This window comes from Acipenser ruthenus, chromosome 25 (genome assembly GCF_902713425.1).
Source record: "Acipenser ruthenus chromosome 25, fAciRut3.2 maternal haplotype, whole genome shotgun sequence".
In the NCBI taxonomy this organism is placed as follows: Eukaryota; Metazoa; Chordata; class Actinopteri; order Acipenseriformes; family Acipenseridae; genus Acipenser; species Acipenser ruthenus.
The window spans coordinates 9,618,916-9,636,190 of NC_081213.1; the positions used below are offsets into that span (position 1 = coordinate 9,618,916).

The 17,275-nt window shown below is 43.7% G+C and overlaps 2 protein-coding genes across 2 annotated transcripts; both read right to left on the minus strand.

Moving 5' to 3' along the window:
- Window positions 1–209: 209 nt before the first annotated feature.
- LOC131701566 (zona pellucida sperm-binding protein 1-like) lies at window positions 210–2,065 on the minus strand. The gene is made up of 5 exons (XM_059000264.1): window positions 1,843–2,065; window positions 1,462–1,642; window positions 1,221–1,362; window positions 765–840; window positions 210–372 (listed from the first exon to the last, which is right to left on the minus strand). The coding sequence occupies exons 1-5, from the start codon at window positions 2,036–2,038 to the stop codon at window positions 287–289; spliced, it is 681 nt and encodes a 226-aa protein (XP_058856247.1). The 5' UTR covers window positions 2,039–2,065; the 3' UTR covers window positions 210–286.
- Window positions 2,066–2,612: 547 nt separating this feature from the next.
- On the minus strand, window positions 2,613–9,980 carry LOC131701565 (uncharacterized). The gene is made up of 11 exons (XM_059000263.1): window positions 9,716–9,980; window positions 9,375–9,533; window positions 8,166–8,284; window positions 7,568–7,745; window positions 6,816–6,949; window positions 5,924–6,083; window positions 5,304–5,422; window positions 4,768–4,987; window positions 4,266–4,387; window positions 4,041–4,146; window positions 2,613–2,779 (listed from the first exon to the last, which is right to left on the minus strand). The coding sequence occupies exons 1-11, from the start codon at window positions 9,963–9,965 to the stop codon at window positions 2,628–2,630; spliced, it is 1,719 nt and encodes a 572-aa protein (XP_058856246.1). The 5' UTR covers window positions 9,966–9,980; the 3' UTR covers window positions 2,613–2,627.
- Window positions 9,981–17,275: the final 7,295 nt, after the last annotated feature.

The window sequence follows — 17,275 nt, forward strand, 5'->3', positions numbered from 1 at the left end:
GTCCAGAGCCAGAGCCACTACTCCACACTGCTGCCCTAATTAATAAAGCTCAACATTGACACATATGTGAAACAGCATTGTAATTTGAATTACAGCAAACAATTCTGCTGTAATTAATTCATGAATTGCCTGCCAGATCAGAACATTTTTGCAGTGTTGAAATTCTGGGGTGGAGAGAGTGTTACAATGAAGACACAGCACAGCAGAAATGGGTTTGTTCTCTTTATTTGAAATGGTTACTGTAGTCTTAGGGCTGCGTTTCCTGCCTGGGCTCTGAGCTCCTTCACTAGCCTCCCTCCAGCAGCACCCTCCCCGGGCAGGGATTACCAGCACAGCGCAGTCTCATACTGGGGTCTATCGAGATGGGAGTATCTGAAGGAGGAGTTACAAGAGGCACAGTGCTGGGGTCAGAATACAGCATGCTGGGACAATCAGAAGCAACACAATGTACCAGAGTGAAGTACAAGCCAATAGAACTGCTGTTCAATAGTGTGAAGCACTAGATAGCAAGTACAAAATCACTACAATAAAAACCATGCAGTTCAAAATGCATCAGCAGCGCAGATCAAACAGAACACATGTATCTGAAATATTAGAACTATGGATAAAGTAAATGCATGTGTACTTGCACAATTACCAGCTACTATGCAAATGACACAAGACAGTGTTCCCCTTAATTCTCACACACGTGTGAACCCAATCAACAGAATCCCGAGTCAACGCTGGTCCTTTTCTAGAAGGATTTGATCCATTGTGCAACTCACCTCTCCCATCAAAGCAACCCTCATTGCAGACGCGCTGGTCTGGAGAACAGACTTCAGTGGAGCACATGAAGGAGATCTGAGATACAGGGGAGGAGGAGAGACTTGGTCAAAGCATATGGCACTGAATTTAGCAGAGACCGAAAAGAACTCCCATTGCCAGCAGCATCACCCATGCCAGGTTTTACTATGAGCTTGATTAGTGTAGAGGCAACAAGCTCAGGTGTGCAATTAAACCAATAGCAAAACCAGGAATAGACCCATCTGCTTTGGGAGGCTCTCAATCCGTGTCAGGAATACAATACAGATCTAAAATGCAGAAGACAGAAAGACTGCTAGTCTAAATGCTGGTCATGGAATTTGCACTGAAGACACTGGCAGTTGAGCGTTGTTACTGATGCAATACAGACCCGTGCAGAGCCAGGTCAGTCTGCAGAACCCCATTAATACCCCACCCACCTCCTCGTCCAGGGCTAGCCCACTGCTCAGGAACTGGAATGTCCGGAGACTGAAGCGTCGTCTGAATTTGGAGTGGGAGTTGGGGGGCTGGCCGTCGACGTGCAGCGAAGCAGAGCTGCCGTAATCCAGGACATTGGGACAACTGAGGGACGGAGACATTCAATCAGAAGCGGTATAGGGTCAAAAAAAGGTTTATGGCACCGACAGGAATTCAGAACACATGTGTGTGATGGTCACTCACCCCTGGTACAGCAGCACCCACACAGCACTGGAGGAGCGTGGGTAAGCAATGCAGTAGTGCACCAGCAGAACCAGGCTGGGGTCAGTGGGGTTGATCAGACGCAGCTCAAGGTAAACTCTGCTCCCCAGGAGGAGACTCACGGGCAGGCTGGAGGAGGGGTAGAACTGGGAGAAAGTCCCATCTGAGGGGACGAGACAGAGCGAACCAGCTTTCAGCATCTTATTAAGCGAGACATGGGGTTAGGAGCAGCTGCATCTCAGATCCGAGGAGAGATTTCACATGCATTGATAGAAAGTATCAAGAGTGTTTGATAACTTTGCGTTTGGTTTATAATAACCAGAGAGGAGATGGAGAGATACACCTCCAGGTGCCATGTCTCACCTTTAGCAATCTGTAACTGCACCTGAAACACCCCCAGGTGAGGGGCAGGGCGGAGGGCTGTGGGGGTCTTCACCAGGAACCCAGTGCTGGCCACGTTCCCTTTAGAATAACGACATTCCACAAGGAGACTGGGGGTAGAAAGAGAGTGGAGCACTGAACACAGTATAGGAGAAGGACGGTGTGTGATCCACACCATTGCTTTTAGATGGAGCCTCTAGTAATGTATACCTGCAATAAGGGCAGGGCTCCGTCTATATACTTGCCTAAAGGGACTGTCGCTGGTTATGAGCCCGTAGGTCCACTGTCTGCGTTGGATCAAGCTCTGCACCTCAGCCAGGTACACTCTAGTCTCCCCCACAACCTGCACACAGAGTTACAATCCAGTGCATCACGTCACTGGTCCAATTAAATGTATGTGCCCAAAACTAATTACAGCCATTTGATATTTCATGCATCAAAAGGGTCAATTCTGAAATGCTCCATTCAAACTTCTGAACAGGAACTCACAAAAGTTCGGGTCCCACAGCCAGTGACTGGGAATTTGAAGATGGCATAGTCTGGAGTGCAGAGAACTGGGAGGCAGGACTGGTCCCCAGCGAGCGCCAGACTGGCAGGGTTGACCTCAGGATTGAAAGACTTGCGGTAAACAGCAAACACAAACTGCTCGTCTGCCGTGCACACTGAGGAGAGAGAGATTTTGAATCCAATACAGGCTTTTTAACAGCCAACAATGACCATGAACCCACAGAGGTTCACGCCACCAATGGATGCAAGAGGAAATCAGTCTATTGGAGGAGAGGAATGGGGTGCTTACTCTCTAGAGGGTAGAAGCAGCGGCGGGTTTTGGGGTTCATGCAGCAGCCTCTAGCCCGGCACAGCGCTGGAGAGAGCTTAGAGGGGCCACAGGGAAGCTGCTGCTCAGCTGGGATCAGACAGCCTGCAGGAAACGAGACAGGGAAGCAGATTTACCATTCAGAGTGTAGAGACAGCGGCTTGGGTTTGTATGGATTGCTGCTTTGAAGAGTAAAGGCCGCTATACAGACGCAACAAGCGAAACTGCAGCGATTAATAAAACCGATACTGGAAGTACCACACCACAGGCAACACCAAACAGAACAGCTTCCATGCACGCGGTCCAGCAGGGTGAAGCCGTCTCCAGAATGACAGAGGAAACACCCAGAGCTTTGTGACAAGGACCGTAATAAGATTAAGACTATGGGAGTCCATTTCAAAAGGAACTGGATAAGCCTGGTATGTGCGACTTATTGTCACACATGTTGAAATACCGTCAGAGAAGACTCAATTTCAACATCATGTTGATGATTATGTACCAGTCTTGATCGTTTTGTCAATAGCAATTAGCTGGACAGACCAGCCAGTTCTTGATGCCACTGCCAATCTAAAAATCCACACCCAACCATTGCATCTGGTGTGGGGCAACCTCAAGTGTGTCGCTCCCTCCACACCCCCAGAATCTGATACTCTTCAGGTGTGCTGAAGGTCCTGCAACATGATCAACCAAGAAAAGATTTGTATTCTGTGGCAGTCCAATCACAAGTGAGCAGATGAGGGACAAACAGTTAAAGGCATTCTGCCTGGTCTGAGGGTCTGGAGTCATTTTAACCAATGAGAGTGTCAGATGTGCCCCTTGTTACGCAGGTGTCTAATCATTAGTGAGGCAGGACAAATGTAAGGCTAAGCAGTGCAAGAAAAACTGAATTGTGTGCAAGGGATTAGAGGCAGTTCATTACATTGATAACTAGTTAAAATATCAAACAAATGCGCGCAGCCACTGATGAAAGAATACAGAACGGACTGTGTACAAGTAGTGTGGAGAGTTACTTTACAGTAGCTATTCATAAAGCCCCAACCTCAAAAAAGCTACACAATGCATCCATCTATTTAGCTTACTCAAAGCTTGGTTTCTTTTCTGTATTCAGAATGTTTATAGATTGCAGTCTTTTGGATCAAAACAGCACTACACAAATTACAAGGTTACAAAACAAATGTTACATTAAAAAACACACTTGCTGTTCTGCTACCCCAGTGGATTGTCACTGCACACCACTGGGTTTTGCTACGAGTTTAATAAACACACCCAAGCTTGTTAGCTATATCCTGGGGATAAGCAAGCTCTGATCAAAAGCTGGAATAGGTGAAATTGCTGTGCAATGGGAGGAGGGAGTTCATTAACCCACCTTCTTGGGGGATGGGATTTGGGGGTACAGGGCAGGATGATACCGTCACCTCCCTCTGGTCAGAGGAGTAGGGGGTGAAGAGCACCGTCAGGACATACAAGTTATTCTAGAACACAAGGAGGGAGAGGGGAGACATTGGCACTATAGAAAAACACACATCCAGCAACACAAATGGACCGACACACACTAGCCCTGCTGCACCCAGTCCTGGCTTCCAGCTCTTACCAAGGTCTTGACATGGCAGGCTGTGTAAGACACTGTCAAGACGGTCTTTCCAGCCTTCTCCTCTAGAGTGTAGCCACACGCACTTGGTGCAGACTGCACCCCAACCAAATTATTGGAGTCATCTACAAAAAGATGTAAACAAAGCCTGGGTTAGGGCCATCCATCACCCATTGCCACAGTGCTGAATGTAAAATCATAGCATCAGTAACAAAGCCTTGATCTACATCCACTGCATGCAGCACAGACTGCTTGTGCCAAAGTTCCTGAATAAGTTTATTGGACCAGCTGTTCTCGACACGTGTAAAAATGTTAGTGTGAAACACAGCAAGCTTCCATACACCCCCCAGATACAGATAGTCAATAGGTTTATAAAATCAGCATTACAATAAACCAAGACAAAAGCATGAAGACTCTCAGCAGCTTAAGCTAGAACGAGTCTCAATTTGAAAGTGCTCACATGACAATCATGGCTTGGACAGTCAAAAGCCAGCCCCAGACTTACCCTTGACTTTGACCAGATCGAGGGGACCGGCAGGCAGAAGCACCGTCATGCACCCCTCACTGCAGGAGACCGAGACACCAGCAGGGAGGGGAGGGAGAGAGGGAGGAGGGAGGATCTCACGCTTAGCCAAGACACGGCACTTCATATGCCTCAAGCGAGTCACCTCGTTTACATCAGAGAAGGAAACGGACAGCGAGTAGTGGACATGGCCTTCAATGTTCTACAAAGAGAAATAAGGGTTACACACAACAAGTCCCCCCCAAAAAAATGCATGATTTACCATTGCCAAGGACTAGGCTCAGTGAAAGCATGGCATGATCAGCCATTACCACACTTTAGCATGCTTTCACTGGGAAACTGAAGGGTTAGTTTTACCCTGCTCTGGTTTTTTTGTGTACCGTTTCTAATGCTTCCCAAATGCTTTCACTGTACTTTTACACACTGCTGAGCTGTTACTGTGGGCAAGGTGCACAGGTGTGCCAAGTTCAACTACAGGGTCTGAAGGGATCCCTGCTTGCTCACACCGACAGCCTCACCTGTTTCAGCACATCACAAGCATCGTAAGGAGCCATAAAGTAGTTCTTCCCAATCCCCTGGACCAGCCCATAGCCACAGCTGCCATTGGCCTTCACAGCAACCAAGCTGTTCTTCCCATCTACAAGGACAGGAGGAGGTGGGTAAAGCTACGGCACTCATTCCATTGGGAGGGTAACTTGCCAATGGATCTCCTGCGATTTATGCAAGTATAACCAAGGATCCAATACTAGTCTCACTAGGAGTTGAATAAGACACCCGAGCTGGATACCTACACTGTGGCTAATGAAGCTCATAGTAACTACTATGCAATAGGAGTCTTGCTGCACTCCCTACAACATGAGCACTGACCCCCCATCCACCACCTTTAAAAGGCGTGCTGACCATCTCTAAAATCCATTCCAACTCTTATAAGCTTTGACACCAGGGATGGAAAACACTCCCATCGCACAGCAGTTTCATCTATTCCTGGTGTCACTAGGAGTTTAAGACATGTGAACTTGTTCCCTATACACAGTGGCTAATCAAGCTCTTGGTAAAGCCTGGAATGGGTGCACTGCTATTGCATTCATGATTAAGAGCAAGAGGCTTTGCAAACCAGCCCCTCCCACTGCAGACTCACCCAGGATGAAGACCTGGTCTAGTGGCCCCTCTGGCAGATCTGTACTCATGCTGGAGGGGCCACAGACAGCAGGGGGTTCGAATGGGAGACACCTCTGCTCTATAGAGCCTGGCCGTCCCTCCGCGTCCTTGTACGTCACATGGAAGACCAGGGTATTGTTCTAGGAGGAAGAGACAGCTTAGAATAGCACCTTGAGCCTGCTTTTGACTTACAGTAGCATCAGGGGAGAGAAGCTTTTCTTGCCCAAATATTAAATCATTGTTGTAGGAACATTTGACTGGACTAGGACAGACATCGATCATGCACCAGATTTGCCAAAGACTAGATTAAGCTATAATTGCAGACTTTACGACTGCAAAAGCACAGAGGTTAGTTTAACTGTCCGAGTTTCTACAATTGCTGTAGTAAATTGTAACATTTAATTGTCAGTCCTTATTTGGAGGACAGGCTTCACTTTGTCATTGAGTATTTAACTCATCTACCCGTTTCACTTTAACATTGATACTGTAATTGTTAGCCATAAACACCCAAGGTACCAAATTACAAATACAACTTGTGTTCAGATATTTAAACTACATGTTGATACTTAATGGGTTAAGGGAAATTCTGTGAATTAGCGAAGCATCTTTCAACATCAAATCTTGTGCAATTGCCTTCCTGAACGGCCCCAGCTATAAGGGCTGCAGGGCTGAGCGCTGTTCAGTGGTTGCTCCTATAAAAACACCTGAAGTGAATTCCCTCCCTTGGAGTTCAAGGGTGTTGCAGAACAGCTTGAAAATCAAGGGAAAAATGTTTCCTTGTTAAGCTTCACCAAGGGGTTTTATGCCAATGGCCGCTGGTCCTTGGTTGAGATTATTGAAGGACACAGTCAGCGCATCCTTTGACCTTGTACCTGTGTTTGGAGAGGACAGCCTTCATCCTTGGCATAGTAAGAGATTGTGAGCACATTCCTCCCGTCTCCCTTCATCAGGTAGAAAGCACATTCATCTGGGGCGTCTTTGATCAGCATCTCCAAACCAGACCGGTCTGAGAAAAACACAACATATGAGAAGCAATATCAAGCTTCATGCAAATGTGAAATACTAGAAGTCACTCAAATCAAAACAAATATTCCAAAATGAGAAGTCAATGTTGAGAGACTGCTAGGGGAACTGTACCCCCCCCCCTTACTGTGTATTAAAAAGGAGTCAAGATATGATATTGCAATAGGTGTATATAGTTTGTATCATGATACAAGACCACAGCATAGCTCACTACTCAATCTACAGCTCCCAGCACCACTCACCATTGCTGCAGGTGCATAGGCATGATGGGAGCGGACCATGTTCTCTTTACACAAGGTAAAGTGAGAAGTCTGGATCGTTTGAGATACCACAGCTTCACACACCGTAGTTAGTGTTTCTTGAATGAAGGGTGTGTCATAACTGCTAGGATCATACCACTATCCCAGTCTCAATGGAATAGACACTAAATGATTGTTTGATCTCATTAGGCATCTACAAGTAGACCATCACATTGATACAGATCGTACCACACCTTCATATCTATACGGTCGTGACATTAGTGTCTTGTTGCAGCCCTTGTGTTCAGATTCAGGAAGAACACGAGACATGCAGAACAGAATTTAACAAATCAGGGTCTCACCCGAGATTGTGACCTCCTCTAGGGGTCCCTCTGGCAGTTCAAAGGTCACAGTGGTGACCCCACAGGCTGCATTGGGGAGAGGTTTGGGGGTGCTCTGTGGACACCTCATCACCAGCCCTGCACCCCCAGCCCTTGGGAAGAACACAGTGAGCACGAAGGAGGAGATCCCGTTGATTTCCTAAAAGGAACAAGACAGTAACACCAGGGGTGGCCAATACTGCTATCAAAGCAACTCCCTTTAAGAAGCCTGGAATGGTGAGGTATTAACCTAGCAAGTACAACATTTCTGAGAACAAACACAAGCTGTATTTATGCAATCCGATACACTACACTGACTAATTCTAGCTGCAAAAGTGGCAGTAAGCCAGTTAAATGTGCAAGACACTTCATGGGTTAAACAGTGTTTATTACTCAGCAGAATGTGGTCCCTTAATGATTGAGAATCAATCTCACCAATACAGAACCTATTCCTACCATGGTGCCCAACATCAGTTATTAAAACAGTTTTTTCATTCATGTCTAGCGATTGAGGAGCATCCCGTCGGATCCAGAGTCTCTCCCCACACAAACACAATAAAAAGGAGTTGAAGCAACTTACCTGTATCTTCACGTTGCAGCCCTTGAATGACGTAGTGAACAAGCTGTAGCCCCCACTAAACGTCACGCTGTACTTGCAAAACCCGGCCAGGCTCGCCACTGGAAGGAGGCGATTCTTCACTAAAAGAAATATAGAAACATTGTGCGATGTCATCCATTACGGGAGAGACAGCGACAGCAAGAGAGAGGTGTGGTACACATTAACCTGTCAAAACCCAGCCCCTCACAGGCAATTTCAGCCTGGGGGGCTGTGCCCTTAAATAAATCACAATATCTTCCAAAGTATAGACAGCACAGGCATGGTTCAGGGCTTGAATTCAAGGTAACCCCTTGGGCATCAAGACTAAAACCTCAGGTGTGAAGTCTTACTCAGTACCACACTGGAAGGAGATATCCAGAAAATACAGAAAACAAACGCTTTTCATTTTTTTATGTTCTATAGTGATTTTTTCAACTTTTAGCACATGAAAAGAGCCAGATTAAAAAAATTTGGAACTGTTTGAACAAAGGGATCAAATTCTACAGGAGTTTCTACAAAGCCAAGCCCAAGGGTCCCCAAACCTCTCCAAAAATAAACATTGTCTAAATCTTTATGTCCAGTGATACACTAAGTTCTAAAAGGGATGTTAGCTCCACACGACCATCTGAAAGGGGCATGTTGTAACTGGGTTATCTAACACTGTAAACCTGTATGATAGTGGCTGAGCTGGTGTCTTGTTTGTAGTGATGTGTGCAGTAGTCAATCACAGCGTATCATTTTCTGGCGTTAGACGGGTACGCGCACCACATTCTGACGAGGAAACACTTTGTCGCTACACCGGGACCACGTGTCCGAAGTTTAACGTAAACATGCGATTTATTGCCATCTAGTAGCAGGACGGAGGCGGGTCTATTAAACACAGACCAGATTCCAACAATACAAGTGGGAATGCTGTCATCTGAAATGTATGTTCCAGGATGTGCCAGGGTTCAATATCTACTCGATTCAAGGAAGTACAACAAACATTACAGATGTCAAATATCCAGCTAATATTTTACTGTATTTAGAATAAAATTACTTTTGGTCAACTAGCTACACTGCATTTTAAATTGTAAGACTCGCACCATTTCGTGCTGTACTCCAATCATACATAAGCCAGTATGTATGTATATTATATACATAAATATATAAGCATTGTATGGAGTCGCCGAGGCCCCTCCTCGCCCTCACCTCGCACACGGAGCGCCTTCACGCCAGTGCCGGGTAACTTGAGTGTCATTCTATCCTCGTAGCAGGTTAATCCGGGATCCTCCGGTTTAAGGGCCGGGCCGGCGGAGGCTGTCTCGCCGCCGTCATCGTCCTCGCTTGGGCGAGGAGTGTGGAAGGAGTCTAGCGGGAGGAGGAACGAGAGGAAGCAAAGTTAACCGGTAGAGAATCACTGCAGAGGGACGCACCATGTCTATCTGTTTGTAACGAAGGCACTGTGCAATGCAGGTGGAACTGAGCACATTTAAAAACAAACTTACAGAAAAAACAAAACAAAACAGTAAGCCTCCTTTCTGGCGCCTCACCGAGGTTGGGAGTCGCATTCCCGGGCTGCAGCAGCGGGGTCTCCCCGGTCCAAGACAAGGCGGCCCGGCCGAATCCAAGCAGCAAGCCCGCCACAAGTAAGCAAGGCGGCAGCATCCTCTGCCCGCTCCGACACATTGGTGTTGTTTTCCCGCAGCCACTTGTCGCTCCAGTCCCTGCAGTCAGGCTGTATCCTCGCTTACTGCGCTCTGGGTGTTTATAAGAGGTGTCGAGACCGCGCGAGGGCTTCATTGACGCTCCAATCGGGTTCCACGCGCCAGCATTCTCACGCGGGTTTTTTTCCTTCTCTGCTTTCAGTTTTGTTTTATTTTATTTAATTGAAAAAAAAAAAACCTTTTTTGGGGGGCGATTTTAGCCATGCCAGGTAAACAATTCAGTCATGCAATGCACACTATCTTTATATGGTGCTGAATAACATTGTTTGGTTCAGACGTGAGTTAAAAACAATTCACGATATTCATTTTTTCTCACCATTAACACGTGATAATAAATGTACATACACCGCGTGGTTTCCCGCCGCCAGTGTAACATGGAAACCCGCACGGTTTACCGCTTTCCGCTTTCCGCTGCCAGTGTAATCAGCCCTTAACTCCTGTCTGTCTGTGATCGGGTGATCTGAGCACGGGTTTTAATTGGAGGAGCGACCCACATCCTCCCGCCCCTTCTAAAGCGCGGCTGTATTGCAGTTGTATGAGTGAGGATTGAAATTGCTTCGTTTTGCCTCGCATCAGTGGTAAGAAACAGATCTGAAGGGAAATTGAAATTGCTAATAAGAACAGGTCATTTCATTTGGCAGTAGAGCATTACATTTGAGATGACATATCTGAAGGGAAAATGCGAAACTTTAATTGTAGCGCATACTAGAGGACAGGGCAGGGAGTCTTAGCTCAAAAAACAAAATGACGTTGCTGGTTGTTGCTATGGTAAGACGAGACGCAATGTACTGTGTGTGTTTTTCCCCCACTGTAAGCAGTTACCTCACTAATGCAGTAACAGCCTTTCAGAATGTCAAAAAGTACAGACTGACATTTCTATTAATGGACCTTCCCTATCAAGTGCACAGCAAAAGAGATGTTTTATGTGACAGAACTGTGACCTCATTTACGGTCAAAAGGACAGGACCAATCAGAAGGCGGGGTACAGTAATTTAAATATAGTTTGTGGGTATAGCAAGCAATGATGTCAATTTGGCTTATTGTGATAAGAGGAATCCAGTGACAATTGCTGTAGCATTATTTGGAAAATAATTTGGTTCTTAAGAATTTCAATTCTTTGAATATCAATTCTGAAATACTTTTATACCAGGATGTTCTGAAAAAGTCAAATTCAGAGACTATTCTTGATGTGCAAACATCAGATAAATGTCAGACAAAATAGCTGATTATTAAAATGTCTCTATACCGGAATACTGTAACTGCATTTAAATAAGATCCTCGCAATGCAAAGACATCCTCAGAATAGAATGACATCGTCACAGCACAGTGACATCAATGCTATTCTGTGTGTCACTTGGACATGAAGGATATTCTTTCCAGTTGTGATTATTTATGAGGTCATTACTTTAGAACTATACAGGAACACTGATAGAAAACATGGGATTATTTATAAGATCAAAAAGAGCTCTTTTGGATATTGTTTTAAAAAAATGTTTCCCTATTAATCCTAAATAATTCCTAATTGGTGCGTCCTGGTGTTCACTTTCCAAGCTTTCCCTATTCTTATTGAAGAATAATGACTAAGATTCCATTTATTTTCAGATTTATTCTAAGAATGAAGTGTTTCTGATCCCAGGCTGAATGTATGATGAGATTGTCTTTTAGAGTGATGTTGTTTTAGGGATGTGAAATCACTGCTGTCTGTTTCTGCTCATCTTGCCAGGACACTCTTGTAAAAGAGGCCTCACTCTCAATGGGTTTTTCCCTGGTTAAAGAGTAAATAAATAAATAAATCCCAATTTCTACTTCTGTTTGGCATGTTAAATAAAAGATCTAAATTATGTTCATGTAGGTTTTTTTTTTTTAATTATGTCTCAATCCTAAAATTGTAGGTGATGCTAAACTTTTGGCCAGTGCTGTAGGCAGTTCTGTTAAACTTCCATGTAGATTTAATGCTAGGCAGGGGTGTCCAATCACGGTCCTGGAGGGCCATTCCACTCCAGGGTTAATGAGACAATGAACTACTTCAGGGTCTGGCTGGAGGTTTCATTGGTTCAGTTAAACCATAGAACCGGGTTGGAACAAAGACCAGGAGTGGAACAGCCCTCCAGGGCCATGATTGGCCACTGCCATAACTTGTGTAATAAAGTAAGAGTCCCTTTCCCTTTGAAGTGAATGTTTTGCTATTTTTCCCCCCATTGTTTTAACAGTTAGAAGAATGAAAGGAAAATGATGAACAGAGTTGATGAAGTTTCACCACTGCTGTGCGCTGTCAAATTCATCGATGAGATTATCCAAAAAGCCACCAGGGAGCTTCCGAAAGAGCAATTGAAAGGTGAACCTGACCAGAAGTCCCTGAGCCCCAGCGTGACATCTCAGGGCCCTGACAAAGAGCTGGGCGAGGGAATGAAACATCTGCCTCAATTTAATGTGGACTGCAAAGTGCCTCAGCGCGTTGGCAGTGAGGACAGCGGCCTCTGCATGCGTAGGAGCACAGGAGGGGGCACCCCCAACCATCAGAAGAGACCCCCATGAAAACCAGACGCAGCATGCCAGCGGCAGCAATGGATTCTGCAGAGGAGGGAAATAAGAGCTGCCCCACTCAATGAGGAGAACCTGGTTCTGCAAAGCCTGGAGACCTCTCCACAACATCCCGGAGGAAGAAGATCACAGCACCGCTCTGCAGGGGGGGAGAGGGGCAGGGGAGAGACCAGGAGGTGGGACAGCAAGACCCAGAGGATCCCAAAGGGATGGGAAGCCTCTGTGAAAGAGATGAGGAGGAGAAAGTCAGCGCCGTGGAGCCTTTGAAGGAACAGCTGGCCAGTGAGAAGGGAAGGGGGTTTGGATGGTTTAAAAACATTTCCAAGAAAAACCAGACGGAGGAGAAAAAGATGCTGCTGGTGCTTCTGCATCTAGGGAGGGCGGCAAACAAAAACAAGAAAGGCAATTACAACTGCATGAAGAACAAGACAAAACAAGTATAGTGAGACAAACCAATGGAAAAGGGACATCAAACAAAGGCCAAATAAGAAGATGGTGAGACAGCAATGGAAATAAAGAAAAACTAAATAGAAAGATGGGATAAAGTGGAGAAAAATAAATAAAAGGTGAAATAAAACCAGTGAAAATGAAGAACTATAAGAACAAGACAAAGGGTGAAATAAAGCAAATAAACATGAAGGCAAATACAGAAAGAAGAGAAAGCAAAGGAAAATACAAAAAGAAAAATGGAAGATGGAACGGTTCTTTAAACACCTGTGTATTTTCCAAGGTGTTTTTTTTATCGAAATGTTCTTCCAGTGACTTCCACTTTTTTGTTTGTTTACATCTGTATTCAAAATTCTGATATTTGTAAGTGATCAGTGATATTAACTCACCTAAAATACACATTCCTATGAGAAGCTGTTCAAAGCAAAATGTACTACTTATAGCAATCAGCAGGAATACAATATCCTTAAACTAATCAACTTAAGCACTCCATTATACTATCTGTCCTGTAAAATAAGAGAATGAGGCTGTGTTTCCTATACTTTAAATAACCATGCATTACCTGTGTGTGCATTCTATACAACTCTGCAGCTGCTGTGCTTGTGAAAGAAAATGAACACAATTCCATATGAATCCAATCCGGGGGTGTGCGCCTCTTCCTTTAAACTGCTTCCACGCAGCACAGTATTTTGTTTTGCACTGCAGCTGTGTGTTAGATATGTTCTTTCCCAGCTCATTTTATTGCAACTGTAATTATTAAAAACATCTATTTTAAAATACAGAACATTTGAAATCAATTTTAAATAGTACCGTGATTGATACCATAACTGATTGAGGACTAAAACATTTGTTTGTTTTGAGTACAATATGAAATAAGATGCAACAAGTTAGGATTACAACAATGTACATCTACAATAACATACTGGTAATGCAATAGTGCTTCAGTGGAAGATCTGGTAGCATGCTGATGAGGTCAGCAGAGTGCAGGATGTACGAGGGTGGATCTACACAGCTGGCTCTGGAGGTAGAAGGCAGTGACACGCAGCAGTCCTGAAGCTCATGTAGGGGTGTAACAGGGGAGATCTGGACTGACTGTCTGGCACATCCGTATTACTGCAGGTAGAGGGCAGCAGTCTCGTGGGATCTCGTGACACGGAGAGGTGGGGAAGAGTGTGTGTGCTTTCCCTCTCTCTGAGTGGCGGGCCTTGGGAGACTGCTCGGCCCATAAGAACTGGCTTGGTTATGCGCTCGGGTGGCCGGGTTGGGGAAAGTACAGTGTCGCTGGCAGAAGAGGCCAGCGTGAAATAAGGAGCAGGCGAGCCCCACTGAGGGGACAGCCTTCTGTAAAAATTATAGGACCCAGGCGAGTGCTGTGGCAGGCATGCATTCCGCACACAAGGCAAGCTCACACACTTGACCATCTACGATGGCTGCACAGGCAATAAACACTCCACAATCTAAAGCAATGCTGAAAAAAAAAAAAAGACACTTTCTGTAAACTATGCAGGACTGATTAATGGTGGACATGAGAGCAAGAATGTTTGTGGTACAAGCGTTCACAGAAAAAAAAAAATATATATATATATATATATATATATATATATATATATATATATCCAGTGGTGCTCAGAGAACCAGTGCTTCAGTTAACATCTTACCAAAAGAAAAAAAAAAAAAAAATGTATACACAGAGCCCATTACATGTTGTGACTAGTTCAACTAGATATGTTCCCAGACTCACACACTGCAAAGTATTCTGCAGGAAAGTCTGAACATCACAAATAGTGAAGAATGCTTATTACAAGTTAAGCATCAACATGGTTTAGAAATGCAGATTCATAACATGTGTTTATATGCAGCAGAGTTTATTCCAAATAGAAGATGGTCAAGGAAAAGTTAGATTGATCCACCACACAACTCCAGTGTTATGAACATTGCAATACCCCCTTTTTTATTGTTAAAGTAGGTGCCATAGCCCATCCTTATGGCAAGGTCAACATGCAGAACCAAACTCACCCGTTAGGTTTGTTCTGGGATATGTAACACCAATTGTTTATGCTTTGCAAAATCAACTACAGTGGACCCATTCACAAAAGTATTGGCTGCTGCCAAACCAGCTACCTCCAATCTAACAAGGGCCAAGACAGAATTAGATAGTGAAGCATGTCAAAAGGAAACCACCTTCAAAAAAGCAGTTAAGGAGCACACTCTCATTTTACCAATTATGAGGGGAATAGTTGTATGTCTGTCTTGCGTAGGGATTCACTGCAGACCACTGAGATTTAAGATTACAAAAAAAATCCCTTACGTTGAAATCCCTTACTTACGATTGGAAGTTACCCTGGATAAGGGTGTCTGCCAAGAAATAAATTATTATTTATTTCTTAGCAGACGCCCTTATCCAGGGCGACTTACAATTGTTACAAGATATCACATTATACAGATATCACATTATTTTTTACATACAATTCCCCATTTATAGAGTTGGGTTTTTACTGGAGCAATGTAGGTAAAGTACTGTCACGGGTGACCCCGAACCAGTTATTATGTGTAGTAAGAAATTGGATTCCTTTGCATGGAGAATTTCAGTGGCTAGAGTTCACGGCTCCTCGATTGATTCAGATTCAGTTGTATTAAGTCTGCCCGCTAATGATGTAGAGCAAAATAGGTATTGTGGTGTTTGCAGAGCCGACCCGAGCTGAACCCAAGACAGAAGTGGAGTCCTGCTGGGAACGAGCTGAAACATTGGACATGGACTGGATGATTTAAAAATGAAATGTATTAATGAGATGATATGTGTTGTAACCATTTGTAATGTTTGAATAATCTTTAGTCTGTAACGAATACTGTAAAGTGCTCTCTCTCTGTAAGACCGTATAACAGAATCTGGTACAACTTGATACACTGGCCGGCCTTGAGCAGTCTCTTATCAAGATAGGCACAGCTCCAGAATTGAGGGCTGGAATTTTTAATACTTTTTCAGCTTAAATACAGAATAATGCTATACTAATAAATACATGTTAAAATGTTTGCTTTAAATAGTATAGATTGTTGTGGTAACATATAATCATAGGTAGTGATAATTATTGTTAGTATGAAATACTATGAACAATTTTTATGTATAAGATCATATGATTCACTTTGCTTAATATGATAGCATACCTGAAGCTGTTTTCTATCAAGATGAGCATAGTTAAAAACTGAGTCCTAATTCAATGAAAAGAATTACTGTGTGCTTACATTCAAGAATTATAACTTCTGAATATAAAGGGAAAAGGAGTTAGGAGTATTCTTAAGGGAAAGAGAAAAACAGAAAAGGAGTAAAAGACCTCGCTTTGAGTAGGTTTCTGCTTGTAATTCAGTTTTAAAATAAGTAGGTGAGTAAGAACAACCTAGAGTAAAAAGCAGACTATAACTTAAGAAAAATAAGCATTGTCAGAAGATACACCACAAATAGAGAGCAGAAAAATTGAATAAAATCCTATTGTAATATTGCTGATATGCTGCTGCTAGCAGAAAGTAATAAGGTTAGCAGCCATACGCTATAAGGAGTAAGGTACTAGTTTGACACTGAAGTTAAAAGACGCAGCATAAAAAGAAGTTGTGGTAAACATACAAAATAAAAGGATTGAATAAATAATGAAGAATAAAAGCAGGAGATTTTAGGAGAGTAAACTCTATGTGACCTGTCTTCTTGAACTCTCTATCAGCCTGCCCTTGGAGAAGATTTGTATTAGCCGATGGAAGGCCTCTTTGGTGGGAAGAAGCCGGAATTTTTTTATCAGAAGGCTTATAGTATCAGGGGCCGGACTGCAAAAATAGGGAGTTAGAACGGATGGTCTTAGCACCTAAGATAGTTAGTTGCCGGGCGGAACAAGCACGTAAGATACAGGTGTAAGGAAAGTTCTAGGGAACATTAATCACTATTAAACTTGGCAAGAAGAGGTGTCTCCAGCAAGCTGGTTTTAGCCAGTATGTGTATAGCTGAAAAATACAGGGTCATCTGGATGTCAATTAAGTTCAAGCTACCAGGGGCCTATAGGAGAAAAACATTACAGCTTAAATAGTTTTCCATAAGGAGAAAACTCTACACTAAAAAGATATGAGATGGAAGTTCCCTATAATACCTGCTAAACACACCTGTAAGGAAAGAAGGAAACTAATTTGAGAGTGAGATGACATGAGGGAATACATTTTTGAAAGCCAAGTTCATGTAATCAATTATAATCATTATAACTGCTATATTATGATATAACTATTGGTGTTGCAGATATTCAAACACCACTCTTTTTATAACACACACAATTATTGGTGCTTCATATATTTAAACACCACTCCTTTTTATAATGCACCCATATTAAGTAGTGAATCAAGGTAGCAGGGATTTTGTGAACTCTG